The 18447-nt window shown below is 43.1% G+C and overlaps 1 protein-coding gene across 1 annotated transcript in view; it reads right to left on the reverse strand.

The window, feature by feature from the left end:
- Positions 1 to 4338: 4338 nt before the first annotated feature.
- The window catches only part of LOC139464844 (glycoprotein-N-acetylgalactosamine 3-beta-galactosyltransferase 1-like), a 36074-nt gene continuing 21965 nt past the window's right edge, over positions 4339 to 18447 (reverse strand). The window contains exons 2-4 of the mRNA XM_071246376.1: positions 16273 to 16820; positions 9258 to 9916; positions 4339 to 7007 (exon numbers count right to left, since the gene is read on the reverse strand). Of these exons, the coding sequence (XP_071102477.1) occupies positions 6828 to 7007; positions 9258 to 9916; positions 16273 to 16585 (1152 nt within the window). The 5' untranslated portion in view covers positions 16586 to 16820 and the 3' untranslated portion in view covers positions 4339 to 6827. The remainder of the gene's footprint in view (positions 7008 to 9257; positions 9917 to 16272; positions 16821 to 18447) is intronic.

Here is an 18447-nt window from a genome sequence, read left to right on the forward strand (position 1 = left end):
TGCAATTCTGTATACGTGTGTTGCTTAATGCCACTATCAGCAATATTCCAATATCATGACTGTAAATAATGGGACAAGACTGAAGAAATATGGAACTTAATACACTTCTTGTATTGACAATGAAACGATGTACATGTTGAACTCAGTATACTTGTATAATTGCACTGAAGAAATGTAGAGCTTAATCTACTTGTAAAGTTACACTGAAGACATGTATAGCTCAATATACGTGTATGATTGGACTCGAGAGATGTAGAGCTTAAATATACTTATATGTTTACATTGTAGAGATGTAGAGCTGAAGATACTTGTATAATTAGATTATGATTATTGTAAAAAATATCATTTTCATATATTTGTGTTTTAATGTTTGTGCATTTACGTAATTTCAGTTGTAGTTTTAGAAACATCTACTTAAATCTATGTCCAAATTTACAATCAGTGTCAGAAACTGACTATAATTCTAAGTTCACTTAACCGTTAACTGACAGAAAAATTGATCACGTATCTACACTTCATAGGCCAGGTCAAAAAGAGATGTTTTCAATGGATTCTTAAAGGTTGCAAGTTCCTGAATTGAGCGAATGTTTGTTTGTTTTGTTTGTTTGTTGTTTAACGCCGCACTCTGCAATATTCCAGCAATATGACGGCAGTCTGTAAATGATCGAGTCTGGACCCGACAATCCAGTGATTGACATCATGAGCATCGATCCACGCAATTGGGATACGATGACATGCATCAACCACGTCAGCGAGCCTGACCACCCTATCCAGTTAGTCGCCTTTTACGGCAAGCATGGGTTTTGAAGACCTATTCTACCCCGGATCTTCACGGGACTTGAGCGAAGTTGCAAAGGTAGATTATTCCACAGATATGGGCCTGCTGTTGGCAAGGTCCTGTCACCAGATGTCTTGGTCCTGGAAGGCATCAAGATAAACATGTTTGTTCTCAGTGAAAGAAGGGGCTGGTATTTGTGTATGAGGTCTGAGGTAGGAAGGTCCGTGAAGATCCTTGAACACAAGCACGGGTGGTTTGAGCGCAATACGCTGGTGAATCGGCAACCAGTGGAAGTCGTTTAATATTATGGTGTGATGTGTTCAAACTTTCGTTGGCGAATAACTACTCGTGCTGATGGTTTTTGTACTCGCTGTGGTTTGTTGGTGAGATGTTCGGGGTGGCCATAAAGCATAGCCTTATAGTAATCCAGAGAGATAGCATGTGCCTGAATGAGAGTTGCTGCTGCTGGTCTGTCTCTGTGCTTCCTTATTAGACCTAGATTCCTGATGGGATAATATGCCCGATGACACATCATTTTACCTGCGTTTCCAGGCTGAGAGAAGAATCAGATGTAGCACCAAAATTGCGAGGTTTCTATGCTTTCTTAATGACACAGTCGTCAATGATGATAACCAGGAGGGACTTTCTCAGCCAGCTCCAGACAGATGATTATGAGAAGGTCATTTTGGACACGAACTAATGCTTCTCACGTCTGTGGCCTTCCCTGTACGCAGATTGCATAGCTTCATACACCATGTTTGCTTCCAGTTGATCCTTGATGCTACAACACATTAAGCAAGCTTTGATGTGTAGGCGAGATCTGATACTGGTCTGTGGAGAGAGGAGTAGTGATGACTTCTTTTATCGATGGAGGAGCACATCCTTCAGAAAGAGATTGATTACGTGTGTGTTTGTTCGTTTTTTGTTTAACGCCGCACTCAGCAATATTCAAGCTACATGACGGCGGTCTGTAAATAATCCAGTCTCGCCTCGCCAGCAATATTCAAGCTACATGACGGCGGTCTGTAAATAATCCAGTCTCGCCTCGCCAGTCTCTCACCAATACTCGCCTCACTTGCTTCCCTGTTCAAGAGATCAACATTACGTGGCCGGGTCCCAAGAGTAATATAAATTTTTCATCACTGTACTTCTTTTCTTTGGGTACATCTATAGATAAAAGCGCCCAAACATTTCCATAATGATCGTATTCAATACAATATATATGCCAAGACCACTTTATATTAAGCGTCTGTTTATAAATCACTAGCACATAGTTAGGATGACAGATCTTCGCGAAAAGGTGAGCGTATCCTGCCCCACCGGTGGCATCCGTCACAAACACATGCAAAGGCAAGTCAAACGTTAACCTTCAAAACAACCCACGGGAACATATGGTACGAGACAAAATAGGTAATTGAATCGGACTTAATTTCGTTCTCTTATGCGTCAAATGCGGAAATGTCCTCAACGTGTCTACCAGAAAACGTTTGGAGAGCTTTACTTAGGCCTTGCTCAAACAACTTTAAGAATATAGTTGTGAATTTAGATTTTAATCTCCGAAATTCATGCTGCCTCTCATATGTATGTTCTTGTGTTCTCAGGTTGTGAAATACAGTTTGACGACAGATGTAAATGAAGTGGTTCATATGTACAAGTGCCTCGTCCGTTCTCAAAGTGTCGTGACAAGAGCACAATCATACATTTAAAGCGCGCGTAAAATCTCTCACAATGACCACGCTCTGTGAAATGTGCTCCGCCGTGAAGGATTGGCGCTGAATAAACGAACTTAAGTCATTGTTGTAAACTTCCGTATCATTGTTGTAATCTTCAGTATCTCAACCAAGTAGGCTTTCCGGAAGGTCAGGACGTAACGAGTCGGCTTCAAACTGGGCATCACTTAATTATTGTCTTCCGGTGAGCGAGCATAACACTCCGCTCGCCTCATGTATATCATTCATCACCACTCCCTTTCCGTGTAGTGTAAGAAGACTCCTGAATGACTCCAGTTGGCCACGAGTGATGTTGGTCCCATGTGTCTCGTGTGTCTCGTGATTTTGCGGTGTGTGACAGAGGAACCGCCCTCCGCCGAAGCTTCAGGAGTGAGTGAGTGAGTTGTGTTTAACGCCGCTTTTAACAGTATTCCAGTCATATCGCGGCGTGTCAGCTTAATGTGGGAGGAAAGCCCGAAGTGATGCAGGTCTTAGACGTTTACCACTTCGGTGAAACCTACGAGCACGGGTATGGTGCTGACAAACCTAGAAACATAATTGGGGCGAACCGGGATTCGAACCCACAATCATAGGTTTCTGGTGTGCCCAAGGGACGCAACTCTGCACAGCGAATCGCGGCGCCTTAGACGACTGGGCCACCCGTGCCCACTCAAAGCTTTAGGAAACGGATAGTGCAAAGTGGCGTGTCTGGCTACCTCCGGTGTTTACAGGTGATAATACAAGATAAGAACTAATCTGGATGCCAGATTGGAATAACATATGTGTTCAAATAACTCTCCCCGAGATGTACATTCAGCTAACCCTGTGAGTGGGGTTACCACGATGTCTGATTTACCCTGACTTTCTTAATAGTCTCGCTCTGACAACACTTCCGCTTAAAACCAGAAGTGCAAACAGACGACACTTATACCTTTCTTACCAGATGATACCGACCGTTCTCTCCTAGAAGCAACATATATTTTCACAGCAGCGTTTCTTCAGCAATGATCGTCGGACTTTTACTCTCTATTTGTTGTAATTGGGAAAGCGAAAAAACAAATTCCTTATGTTTGTATGGTCCATTGTAAGATTCCGACTATATAATAAGCATGTGTTTATGAATCAAAATCTAATAGCGATCATATCATGAGTTTATGAAAAGGAGAGCGTATCCTACCCCGTCGGTGGCACCCGTCATAAACACATGCAAAGGCAAGTACTGAAAAACACTTGGAACATATGGCTCAAATCAAAATATGGAATTGCATCGCAAAGCATGTTTGTTACTAATACGTCAAATTTGGAAGTCAAAGATAAACCAACAAGTACACTGAGAGAACAAGGGTCCTAATTGGGGCAATTCCGGGATTCGAACCTCGATTGGCGCATCTGTAAATGGCAGGGGGATGCTACTATGCACAGGGAAGACCTAGACCGACTTTTCTTTTGACAGTTATCATGAGTGCCCCATACATTCCTCTCCGTGGAGATTCAGAGTACGCATTGGTTCCCAGCTACCAATTCTCCTCCAACTGGGCGACCTATTGGATGGGGTGGTCAGGATTGGGGTCATGGTTGACTTCGTGTCACCGTATCCCGACAGTGTAAGATATTTGCTCATGATATCAGTCACTGAACAACCCGATCGAGGCATGATTATCACAATCTACGTGATTATAATGCATATTTCTGAAGATATAAAATATCTCTATTGGCGACGTCTACATGTGTTTATGGCAACTGCATTGTCAATATGTATTTTTGAATATTATATACATTTATTAATACTAATTTACGTTGGTATAAAAAAGCACAATTGTCCCAAATTATTACCTGATTTTATTTCAGAATAACAAAATAAACAATTAACATACATTTGTAAATTCATTCAATTGATTCCATCACTAAACTCTCGTAAAACAATCACACCAATAATGTTTCATGACATGAGTACGCGCAACTGCTATCATTTCCCTGAAATGATATCACTTTGGAATATATGCAGAACAAAAATAAGTTAGGGATCACGAATATCTTGAGGGATATTTTGCCATAGTGAAGACTGGGCACAGAATTCCATAAAAATATTTATAAAAATATTAATGATCCCTAACTTATTTTGTTAAATCTAAATTTCATTTATCTCATTCAGTCCCCCGTTTTCAGATTATTATCTGATCAGCTGATAATTCTCTCTTCTCCCTGTGAAGGCAGTATTTTTTTTAATAATCAGGAAAGGAAGAGCCTCAAAATTGTTTGAATAATAAATGCGACAATTTAATACACAAATTAACTGTCCCTCCATTTTACATGAATAAAATATAAATAATGTCTGACATTCAACAAGCTAACTAAGAAAATGCAAGAAGAAATAATTTGAAAGGTTACTAAAAAATAGCAAAAAGCCCAGGTTTCAAAATCAAGGGCGGGTAATTTGAGATCGCGAGAACCACGGGAATGGATCCAGGGGTTAGTTTGGTTTTACCGAAATGCGAGCCCTGGAAATTTTGAGGATGGGAAAATGTCATTATCAATACAATCTATACTGGAAATAGGTTTTGATTAATCTACGTATGCACGTAGGCGGAGGCTGAAACACCGCACAGAAAGTTCCATTGGCAGATTTGTGTGAAATGTTGTGTGAAATGAGTGTCATTATTAGCGCATCGACGAAATGACGTCAATAATTTGTCACGACTTCATACTCCAATAACTATTCCCTTTATCCGGCACCATACATCTGCATATTTTCAAACAAATGTTTGAGATTTACAGTAATTAAATGTTAATATCGCCATTGTCAATCCCAACGTCACAAGTCGCAACATATGCGCAATAATGTATAACGCAGCGTTGGTCCCATCTCACTATATAACACCACTCCCGCTGGTATATCATGGCAACCACTGACGTGACAGGGTGTCTCTCTAACAATAACAATACATGTAAATCTACTTACTGCAAGTGTATTTGGATTGTTTTAGTGAAAATACAAATACCGTCTTTCCTCTATTTCAACACACGACGTGACGTCGAGTTTCAAAATACAGTAAACTACGGTTATAACGAACTCAAAGCGACTACAAACTTTAGTTCGTTATAACCGTAGTTCGTTATAAGTACAAATACCGCATGACTTCAGCAAGTAGTCAGGACCAAAAAGTAGGTTCGTTATATCCGTCAGTTCGTTATAAGCGTGTTCGTTATAACCGTAGTTTACTGTATATTATGTGATATGTTGGTGGTTGATGATGACCGTGTCCTGCAAATGTACCGTGTGTGTGACAGTAGAATTTGGGAATCGGTAAGGATGTGAGTTGCTACTGTGTCAGATTTAAACAGAATAGACGCCGTGACTCAAAAGGCGCCGTGAAAACGGCTTGTGCGAAATTAATAGACGATAGAGCGTCTAATAGAGGAAATACGGTATTACCATTTGTAATTGTGACTGTGATTGATTCCCTGAAGCGCAATATCGTAGTTAACACCAACGAGGGACACAACCCTGTGCCTGTATATGTGAAAATGTACTGCAGCATGTCCTGCGTGTGTAATCCATTGCTAAGCCACAACTCTCGAGTGTTTAGCAGACCCTTAAGTACACCCAAAGAGACAATATAGAAAATAAATACATCGATATATTTTCCTGAACAGAAGGCACAGACATGACGTCACGGGGTTACGCACTGGGTTTGGCTCGGTCACACAGATAAACCCAGTATCGGACCACCAGGGTTCAACATTATCCTGAAAATGTTGAAATGGCTTTGAAAGTCACACAGACGTTATCGGGACAAGACCGAGTCCGTAAGTCAGATAGACAAACACCGTCAACAGCCAGTCCAACACTGACCAGTTCACTCATCGTCTACCAAAAAGATTTGTTTATTTGTTGCTTAACACGACACTCAGTAATATTCCAGTTATTGCCACCATGAGCATCGATCCACGCAATTGGATGTGATGACATGCATCAACCAAGACCACCCTATCCCGTTAGTCGCCTCATGCCAATCAAAGCCAGATCTCACAGAACGTCATGGTGTACTTAATGTCCAATAGTTTCCGACATGTGACTAGTTTTATTGCTTTGGTTGTTGAGCAAACTCGTTCATGTAAGCTGTACAGTCTATTGTCTTTCACACTTGCACAACCGATGTGTATGTTGAAGCTAGCAATCACAGATTTGTACCATGATCGAACATCCATGAACTAAATCGTTGTAGTTGATACTGCCGGGTACAACGAGCAGTGTTATTGCTTTCGACCTATTCCACAGAACACAGTAAATATATCATGCCATTACGCATGTCTGGTGAACTCTTGAGTTCCGGGTGCCACTACGCATGTTTGTTGTCCTCCTGAGTTCCGGGTTTCACATCCGCTTGTTTGTTGAGTTCCTGGGTTCCTGACACAATGCCATATGGTCGTAAGTGATAGATGTAAAACTCCAGGGCGTACATCTTCTGTGGGGGCACGTAGTGGAAGGATATGGCGTAGTCGGAGATGCTCTCTGTGCCCTGAAATAATTACCATAACTTTGAAGGAAACTGATTTTAGAAAAAGTTGTGCTTGCCATGGCAACAAAACATAACCAAACATGGCCATAAAGGTGGGGTGGGGTGGGGTGAATGATGAGGTGAGGTGAGGTGAGGTGAAATGGGGTTTAACGTCGCGTCTAAGATTATTGCACTTATATAGCGACGTGCATGTACGTGTGCGTGTTTGTTGCTGCTTGATGCCGATTTATAGTGCTAGCTCACTGAGATACCATGCTGCATTTTAACATGAATACCCCACTCAGACACAGTATACTGACTCCGAGCCGACCAGTCCTTGTTTTAGCCCCTTAATGCCGAGCGCCAGACAGGGTAACAACAATACCAACTTTTAACGTCTTTTGGTATGACGCGGCCGGGGATCGAACCCCGGACCTTCCGCTCTCCGGGCGGACGCTCTACCACTAGACCACGGAGGCGGTCATGTGGGGTGAATGAGTGAGTTGGGTTAAACACCGCTTTGAACAGTACTCCAGTAATATTCCAGTGGCTGCTTGTACAAGTCCGGACGCATGTCGGTTTTTTAGTTCCAGCCCACTGATACACCATGACGCACCCCGAGTGCGATATCGGCACCCCTGGAAGCGCTCGTCAACAACGCTATCATCATCAACACCATGACGCCATTTAACATGGACACCCATATTATGCTGAGTACACCGGCTCTGAACCATTCCTGGTTCTATCGCTCTAATGCCTAGCTCAAGGCAGGGAAACAACAAATACCATCTTTGAACACCGTTTGGAATGACGCACCCTGGAATGGAACCAAAACTCCGGACAGACATTCTACCCAGAGCAATAGACACGAGAGGGGTCCGATTGATTATATGTAAGTTACATACTTTGTTGCGTGTGTGTAAATTGATGTAATACCCCTTTTAACAATATTTCAGAGACATCCCGACGTCTTTGTTCGGGGGGTTGTTTGGTTGTTTGTTAATCTGTTGTTTAATGCCGTACACAACACTTCCTGGTCCATTACCAGCATAGGTTGATGGGGACATTCTAACCCGGCATCCCCCACGGGGGCCACTCGGACGTCGTTGGAGACGACGATACACGTGTACGTGGCATACACTCAAATCATGGTATATGTATACAGATCAATGTCTGCGTGACCACGAATCTGGCAACAAGACAAACAGCTGAAGTGAAGTACTACCTTCTTCACAGAAGCACTCGATTCGTTTATATTATCCCACCCTGCACTCAAACACTTCGGTGTCATCGTCTCAGCTGGCGTTAACATCGTGACATTTGCAGTTGCCAGTTGCTGTGACGACAGTATTTCAGATAACATCGACATGGTCGACGTGTATTGGCCAACACGTTTGACAAAGACGTGTGTTGGAAGATCAATTCCACACGACCCTGTCTGCGCGTACAGTGTATTAGCCGTGTACTAACGATATTGATCTTTCCTGGTCATTTGTAAACTAACAGTTTACTTAAATGTTGTTATGAACAGGCTTCATGCTTAAGTGCATAAGTCACACTCCATAGGTGTTACAGTCAATGTGTAAAATAACTGAAATTTTCACTTAGGCAATTTTCAAACCGCCTAAATATTTCAGCCATCTAACAAGCTGACTGAAAAATAATTTTGATGTTAAATTTCATCACCCAGTGGCTAAAAATGGCGGGATTAAAAGAAAACGAAAGAACACGTGATCCTTCTTTGTAGTTTTGGGCTTCTAATCCGAACATAATTTGTCCTTTTTGATGTTTTAAGCCATTTCGAACTTCATAATAATTTTGAGCCTAGTGGTTAAAGCGTTCCCTCGTCGCGCCGAAGACCCGGGTTCGATTCCATACATGGGTGTAATATGAGACCCATTTTGTGGTGTCCCCAGCCGTGATATTTACTGAAATATTGCTAAAAGCGGCGAAAAACCATACTCACTCTTAATGTTTAATCAATCTGTCAAAATAATGGACAGATTTTTGCAGTCAATCTGTAGAATGACTAAAATATTCAGACATGTTGTAAATTGCCTAAATGAATTACATTTTACATATTGACTGTAACATAAATCGCATTTTTCTTCTTTTTTGGGTGGGGGTGGGGGTGGGTAGGTGTGTGTGTGTTGACATTGTTCGAGGACTGTCAATTTTGCAAACACCCAATTTTCGGTGACATGTTTACCTTCCTCCAAAAATAGAACTTTATATATTCTGAATGTTTGATATTGATAAATATGTGCTTACCTTCTGGGCACCGTTCGCATCGTATTTATAATACCAGTCTGGGTAGCCACCAAACAGGTGTGTCTCGGGGTCAAAACAGTGGAACCTGCTCCTCCCCAGGGCATCTGTAGAGTTGACTGTCCTCACCCCCAGTTTCTCCATACATTTGCCGAACTCTGCGTCCTCCGCGCCGCCATCTTGTCGACATATGCTGGGGTCATGACCTTTCTCCCCATATCTTTTCAACGCCTCCTTACTCAGCACATATCCCCCTCCGCCGCTGTAGTACCCTTGTTTCACTATTGTCTTAAAATGGTGGCCAAAATATACAGGTTCCGTCTTCTTCTGTGACGTTAAGAAGTACCGGAGGTTCTCTAAAATAACATAGGTATCATCGTCAGCCTTCATGAACCAATCAGCATCGTTTATATGTTTCTCGTAGATAATCCGAAAGGCTTGCATAGTTTTGGCTGTCAAATGTTCTCGACCTTCAGCGACATTCAAGCCAACTGTTGGAAACTTGGGATCTGTTGTAGAGCTGATGAAAATAACCTTGTTGCAACGCTTAGCCCACGTATCACGTACGACACGTGCCTTCGTCTCAAGGTTCTGTGGTGACGTCATTATCCAGCACAACACGCGCTCCTTCTCAAACAGGGACTTGGCGAGTGCGTCATCATCTGAGAAAAGAATAATAGATAATTTTTAAAAAAACGTTAGGGAGAGAATAATTATCATTTCAAGCTGGAGTCGACCATATCAACCCCTGCATCAACATTCACGATAGTATCAGGCTGCCACGTGGTTGATGGTGTCAACGCAAATGTACCGGCCTTGATCTTCTTCCCAAGGGGCGCAACTCTGCACAGGGCATTGCAGTGTCCTTGACGGCTGGCCCACCCAAGATCGCCCTGATAGAGTGAAACTAAAACTACCTATGGACATCAACTTACTTGCTTCTCAAATAAATATTTTCCCCTTTTCTAATTATGACTGTGTATAAATATAGATAAGCTGATTTAGTGTCATTGTTCTCATACCACGTGTGTGTATGGCGTCTGAATCGACTTAGTGAAACCTCGCATATATGGACACATCCGTTTTCTAAATTATTATCCAGATAAGTGAATTTACGGATATCTAAATGCTATGTGATGGTCAGGCTACAACAATGTGGGCGTATGATGGTCAGGCTACAACAATGTGGGCGTATGATGGTCAGGCTACAACAATGTGGACGTATAATGGTCAGGCTACAACAACGTGGACGTATAATGGTCAGGCTACAACAATGTGGACGTGTGATGGTCAGGCTACAACAATGTGGACGTGTGATGGTCAGGCTACAACAGTGTGGGCTTATGATGGTCAGGCTACAACAATATGGGTGTATGATGGTCAGGCTACAACAATGTGGGCGTATGATGGTCAGGCTACAACAATGTGGGCGTATGATGGTCAGGCTACAACAATGTGGGCGTATGATGGTCAGGCTACAACAATGTGGGCGTATGATGGTCAGGCTACAACAACGTGGACGTATAATGGTCAGGCTACAACAATGTGGGCGTATGATGGTCAGGCTACAACAATGTGGGCGTATGATGGTTAGGCTACAACAATGTGGGCGTATGATGGTCAGGCTACAACAACGTGGACGTATGATGGTCAGGCTACAACAATGTGGGCGTATGATGGTTAGGCTACAACAATGTGGACGTATGATGGTCAGGCTACATCAATGTGGGTGTATGTTAGTCAGGCTACAACAAATATAACTGTGTAGTTTCACTGATGGTAATTCAAATTCAGTGTTCGGATCCGGAAACCAGATTTTCGGATAGATGAAGAACTCTATGTAGTGCATATTTCGTCTCACGGAAATGTGGCCTGGCAGGCAAGGTTTCATGCTGTCTGGGGTCCGTATTAGGGGGGTTCCACTATTTTACAAGCATCTGTCACATTGCTCTAATTGTTGATTGCGGCGTTAAACACAATTCACTCAATTTGGCATTAACATTAACGTGTTTTCACTCACGTACCTACAGCCCTAATCTTGTGAGACGAGTGTGGAAACTAGAACTCATGCTGGAACAAGCCAGTAGTAAATTCCTACTTGAGCGAGTGTGTATCAGGCTGACTCGGGCAATCGTATTTCTATCGTAAGACAGCGTTGAGATTCTATTTCAATAGTTGCAGCACGTGTTACTAAAGGTGCTGACTATAACTTTGCATAGCTTGTATCTACACCATTTTGGGAGATGATATTTTTATCTTTCCATGATACACGCAACTTTTTCTTGTTGTTGTTTAACGCAGCACTCACTAATATCCCAGCCTTATGACGGCGGTCCGTAAATAATCGAGTCTGGATCAGAAAATCCAGTGATTGGCTTCATGAGCATCGATCTACGCAATTGGGATACGATGACATGCATCCACCAAGTCAGCGAGCCCGACCACCCGATCCCGTTAGTCGCCATTGATATGTAAAGTGTATTTGATATATATATATACTAGTCACATTAAGAAACTGTGCACGGAGAAAATATAGATATAAGGGCACACCGTCCATATATCACTTTGGAAAGCATGATCTGTGGTCATTCAAAAATTACTTCTCAGGCGCAGACACGAGCATATCAAAAGCAAATCATGCCAAGATTGACAGCTGCACAGCGTCATGAAGCCATTGGAATGATCCGAGCGGGAATGAGGCAACAACAGGTGGCAACACATTTCCATTTTGATTATTCATCCAAAGATGGTTATATTTTGTGGGTTGTAGCACATGTATATACAAATAATTATAACAAAACGGGAATTGTTTTCCGATGGTTTTCAATGAAATCTTCAGGGAGAAGATACCATTAAAACACGTAAAACAATTCGTGTTGTCTAACGATACTAGAGATAGAGTTCATACCTATCTCCTCGGCCATTGACGTGTAATGTTACAAACTCTAGATCATAGGTTCTAGGTACTGTGTGTGACGCGCCGCCATAACAATTAGTCACAGTAGGGTATTCAGCTGCACAGCGGAATTGCAGAATTGTATAGATTCACTATTGAGGTGTATTCTTGACACAAAGCGTTAAGAAATACTACTTGCAGACCACTTTGAATGGCATCGAGAGGCCAAACAGCCATCAATTCAGTAAATCAAATTCTGATTGTCGGAGACACGCGAGGTCAACTATATACTGATTACACACCTATATAAATGTGGGTGTGAATATAAGGGGACAAATCACGACGCTGCTGCATTGACGCCGCTTTTGTGCTACCAAGAATAGGCAAAATAACTGCAAGGACTTCGCGCGAAAGATAATGTTGTACCTTCTGCTTCAAGAAAGGGGTTGACAAATAGATAGACAGATAAATAGACAGATCTACGGCAATATCAGACGCTGTCAGTATTTTGTCATATTTAATGTGTCGAGAAGAACGCGTTTGTTTAGTTGACAACCGACTGCTATCACGACCTGAACAATTTAATGTGTGGTAGGGTATCCATTCAATATCACCGATAAAGGAGGACCCATCTTAGAGTAAAAACTTCCATTTTAGTCATTCCCAAAGCCGATTGGTCAGATGACGCGACATGACGTAAAACTAATTACTTTTTGAAAAACGATGTGACGTCATGTTCATTATTCACGCCGTCACAAATTTATCACACTACTTCATCTAAACAAAGCTTAAAATGGTGATTCACCAGAGGGTTGACAATTAATACGTTTTAAGTTTTAAATGTAATTTCTTACCAACGAGCAACGGGGAATTACCGGTTATTTCTTGAATGAATGTTGTACGTCCCTTGCCAAGGCTTGGGGCCCCACACCCACACACACCCACACACACCCACACCCACACCCACACACACACACACACACACACACTTGCGAGGAATAGTAGCAACGAGGAAGTACAGATCTAGACTATCTATGTTAAATAAATCATTGTCCTCCAATAGATATGATCGATCAGAATACATAAACATTTTGAAGAGTAATAAAACAACTTGATTAATTGGTGTTCCAATAAATGCTATCTATGGTGTACTATCAGAGTAACAGAAGATATACGGTAACATATCTTTCGGCAACAGCTTCAAGACATACATCCGCTATCTTTGAAAGGAGGATCCGGACAATCCTAGCAAATGGTTGGTCCAGGGAGAATTTGGGTTGATCCAGAGTGAATGAGTATGGTTTTACGCCGTTTTAGCAATATTCCAGCAATATCACGACGGGGGACACCAAAAATGGGCTTCACACAAAGTACCCATGCCGGGAACCGAACCTGGGTCTTCGGCGTGACGAGCGGACGCCTTAACCAGTGGGCTACGCGACCGCCCGGTTGGTCCAGAGACGCCAATTTGGGTGGAGTGGGGTAAACTAGGGGTTAACGTCGCCTTGAAGATCATCGCACTTATATTGCGACGTGTTAAACTTTCAGCATGTATTTTATCACTTATGTTTAATAGACACATGTTGTATACATGATATATGAATATTTAAAATAATATAAGTTATGCTGCTGAGAGTTTTTAAGTGTCTCGTAAGCAATTTATATGGCTGGATGTCAGCTTTCTTTAAAATCTTAATGCAACTAACTTACTGTAACTTAACTTTTTCCGTCTGTCTGACAGAGCGACGTGCGTGAATGCATGATGATTGTCCTGATTAGCGACGAGCGTGTGTTCGTGCGGACGGACTAGTGCCGTTTTGGGGGTGTAAGCCCACTGAGAAACATGTAGCAAGCAATAATACAACATGAGTAACCCTTCTTAGACACCGTGCCGACCTGTCCTTGATTTAGCCCTTAAATCCCGAGCGCCAGGGAGGGTAACAACATTTTTTAACAGCTTTTGGCATGACGCCGACGGGGATCGAACCCAATTTCCGGGCAGACGCTGTGTCGACTAGACCAGTGCACGGAGGTGGTCGACGTCCAATTGAGCCTCGATCAACCCGATTGGGGAGAAGGGGGGGGGGGGGGGGGGGGGGAGATGTATCTCGTGGGCTGAGATTGTGTGAGCCTCGATGATCACTTAAGTCACCTGGCTGACCATTGTGGTCTAGTGACCATACGCCACTTTGGGCAGTATTCCAGTCATATCACGGCGTGCCAGCTAAATGAAGGAGCGAAAAACGAAGTAATGCAGGTCCTTGGCACTTTGGTGAACCCCACCATCACAGGTTTAGTAATGACAAATCAGGAAACATGATCGGGGCGAACAGGGATTCGACCCCAGGATCATACGTTTCTGGTTTGCTAAAGGGACGCAACTCTGCACATTCGTGCTCCCTAGCGCTGCATTGACACCTCAGATCACAGCGCGTCAGCTTTATGCGAGAAGAAAGCACGATATAATCCTGATGTTTGTCGTTAACACTATGTTGAAACACAAGAGCACGGGCATCTGGAAAGGCAATCAGGGCGAATTCGAAATTAGAACCCGCGATCACAGATTTCCGCAACGCTTAGGGACGGAACTCCGGAAAGCAGATTGCGGTGGCTTCGGTGACTAGGCGTGTCGTGTTCCCATTTCAGCCTGGACTTGTTTACATATTTATCACAGGAAAAAACAAACCCATATCTAGTGATGTGTTATCTCAATTTAAAAAATTGTATTCACCAGGTTTGTTATCAGCTGTTCGTTAACCTGTATTCGCCGGGGGATACGATATAATAGTTTTCACGCATAATACTCGAATTTGATTTTTTCAAAAATATTTAATCACCTGAAACATTATACTTGGGTGCGCACTTTACTTGAAAATACGATAACCTTTGATATCAAGCCGTTCGTCAGGCAATATCTTTGGTTAAACTGGACAGTGTCCGATAACACTACATAAATAATACAAACTCGAAAACCTATGCACATTCATGATACCGCCTGCCACAACATTGTCTCAAAGTGAGGATAATTATAGGCAACTGTATATCGATACATCTGAAACTATTGAGCGGCTTCTTATCGTGACACGACATATAGCGTGCGTTGCCGAGTCTTGGCCATGTCATGAGTACATGTAAACGGATCAGGGAGATTAGACCATGAGGTTTGGTCTTGTCAGAATATTTCGTCCCTCACCGCCTGGCTAGTCAGCAATAGACATATTCCGAACAAACCACCCATTTCTTCAGAATATATTGTACAATTTATTTACCGGTTAGAATCTGTGTTAAATTTATTTCCCTCCAGTATGTTGTTGAAACAACTGCGCGCAGGCGGGTCATATCAATCACTGGTTTAACTGGCCCGGAGCGTGGGGTCATATCAATCACTGGTTTAACTGGCCCGGAGCGTGCGGGTCATATCAGTCACTGGTTTAACTGGCCCGGAGCGTGGGGTCATATCAATCACTGGTTTAACTGGCCCGGAGCCTGGGGGTCATATCAATCACTTGTTTAACTGGCCCGGAGCGTGGGGTCATATCAATCACTGGTTTAACTGGCCCGGAGCCTGGGGTCATATCAATCACTGGTTTAACTGGCCCGGAGCGTGGGGTCATACCAATCACTGGTTTAACTGGCCCGGAGCCTGGGGGTCATATCAATCACTGGTTTAACTGGCCCGGAGCGTGTGGGTCATATCAGTCACTGGTTTAACTGGCCCGGAGCGTGGGGTCATATCAATCACTGGTTTAACTGGCCCGGAGCCTGGGGGTCATATCAATCACTTGTTTAACTGGCCCGGAGCATGCGGGTCATATCAATCACTGGTTTAACTGGCCCGGAGCCTGGGGGTCATATCAATCACTGGTTCAGTTGGCCCAGAGACGTAGGAGTTCATTTCAACCACTGGTTTAACTCGCCCGGAGCCTGGGGGGTCATATCAATCACTGGTTTAACTGGCCCGGAGCGTGGGGGGTCATATCAACCACTGGTTTAGTTGGCCCGGAGCGTGGGTGGTCATATCAATCACTGGTTTAGTTGGCCTAGAAGATTACATACGGACCGAACTGGTTTAGTTGCAAACATTGTTTACACGACATTCATGCACTCGCTTTTCATACTTACCATGATGGACGTGTTTATCTTCAAATTTGACGTTCCCGGCCTTATGTTGTTCCACGTGTTTCTCAAACTCTTCATGAAGATTCTCTCCCTGTGGACTTGATACCGGGTCACCGGGCGCTCCATGTACCGACGTGGCACGCATTGTGTTAACGGTTTGTTCAATGTGTCTGGGGTTCAGATGGTCGGCACTGAACCCGAAGCTGGTGACTGGAGCTACTCGGCTGATGCTGGTGACCAGAAAGGCGACAACAAGTCCGATGGTGATACCAATCCACAACTGAACCTGCGCCAAACCGGACAGCCGTAACGCCATTTTGGAAAATTAGAAAATACTGAACAATATCTCACGGTACTTAAGCACAAGGTCGTCAATTTGTGACACCACAAACACGTGAAATGACGTCTTTTGGGGGGGGAATAATCCGTTCAGTGGCTGAATCGGCAAAATCTGACTAATGGCGTCTGCGTCCTCATCTGATCAGGGCATCAGGGCATCAGTGGAACATGATAACCATCACTATCACCATCACCGCCGCATGCTCGTCTCACTGCAACGATAAAATAGTGGGAAAAACTCAATTTCGTTGATGTTTATAAAACATAAGCTTCGGCCGCTGTTTGAAGTAGAAAAAAGATAGTCAAATCTCCAGCAGGAATGTCCCCATCCTCTGGTGCTCGCATTTCGGTAAACCAAACTAACCCTTGATTAATTTCACGCGTGTTAGGACATGATAAAACTAGTTTCATTGACACTTTACCGACCAATCAAACGTCGACAAAGGGGTAAGGGAGATAACTCGGATTGTCATGTTGTTGATATGGTTTGTAACTCACATTCTGATTGGTACGTTACAATGTGTAGCGTAGCAAATCAAATTCGCTAAGGACAATTAGGGGCGATTCGCGAGAAACATGGGTAGGATTCAGGGGTTAGTGTAGGCGGGGAGTTTAACAGATCTTAAGTTTCTCTGGTGTACGTATACTGAAATGCGAGGCCTGGATATATAGATGATGGGATGTGGGCCGAGAGAGTTTTGAAAAGGTCCTGAGGAAAAAGGCTATTTATTAAGTGGAAGATGCATATTGGGGAACGAGGGACCTGATCTGGACTGCGTGCAATTTAGAAGCCTACAAAAAGACTCGTGCAAAGATGTTGATGCTCTTTTTCGCCAAAGGCAACAATTATCCAGCTTTTTCACAGCATCTTGTAAATAACTGAGTCTTTGGCGGGAAACCCTGTGCGCTTGGTGGTGTTGGTCGATAGAAAGAGCATCGATCCACCCCGTCGGGTCACGATGACTTTAAATTGTAGTGAGTGAGTATTGTTTTATGCCGTTTTTAGCTATATAACGGCGGGGGTGGAATAGGTCTTCAGCAACCCATGCCTGCCGTAAAAGGCAACTATGCTTGTCGTTAGATGCGACTAACGGGATCTGGCTTGCGAACTTGGTTGATGCATGTCATCGCATGTGATGCTCACTGGATTGTCTGGTCCAGACTCGATTATTTACAGTCCGCCGTGATAAGGCTGTAATATTGCTGAGTGTGGCGTTAAACAACAAACAAATAACGACAAATGTCGTAAGGATCAAAGGATTAAGGCAAGCATGAATTGCTGAAGACCTATTCTGACCCGGATCTTCACGGGTTGTTCAAACAATTAAAGTAGTGATGCTTACATATAATGGTTTTGTTATTCGAGGCCTTTGCATGTCAATGTGGGAACAGCTACAACCTTGTTATGTAGGGAACGTTTGTGTGTTGAACAATAATGTCAGGAATTAAAGTAGATCGATTCACAGTATGACAATCTTACTATCTAAACCTTAATTGACGTCCACCATCCGGTTTGAAACATTTCACGATGGTAACAAATCAGTTTCTCTACGACCAGTGCAGTTGTTTGGTCGTCCTTTTCAAATATCATTGATAACAATTTCTACAGACACAATTCCGCGGAAATTAGTGCTATTGAAAATACTAAATTGTAAATGATATACGCCGATCGGTGACAGACCAATGTGTACTTGTTGGTATTACACATAGTGACATAATGATTCATAAAACAACCCGATAAAAAGCACATTGCGTTATTGAAGACCAAATTCAATCTACAGGATAAACGCGATCTGGCAACCGTTTGTAAAGGATCACATTCACCAATACATCATTTTC

This window comes from Haliotis cracherodii, unplaced genomic scaffold (genome assembly GCF_022045235.1).
Source record: "Haliotis cracherodii isolate W230 unplaced genomic scaffold, xgHalCrac1.p SCAF_17, whole genome shotgun sequence".
Classification (NCBI taxonomy): Eukaryota; Metazoa; Mollusca; class Gastropoda; order Lepetellida; family Haliotidae; genus Haliotis; species Haliotis cracherodii.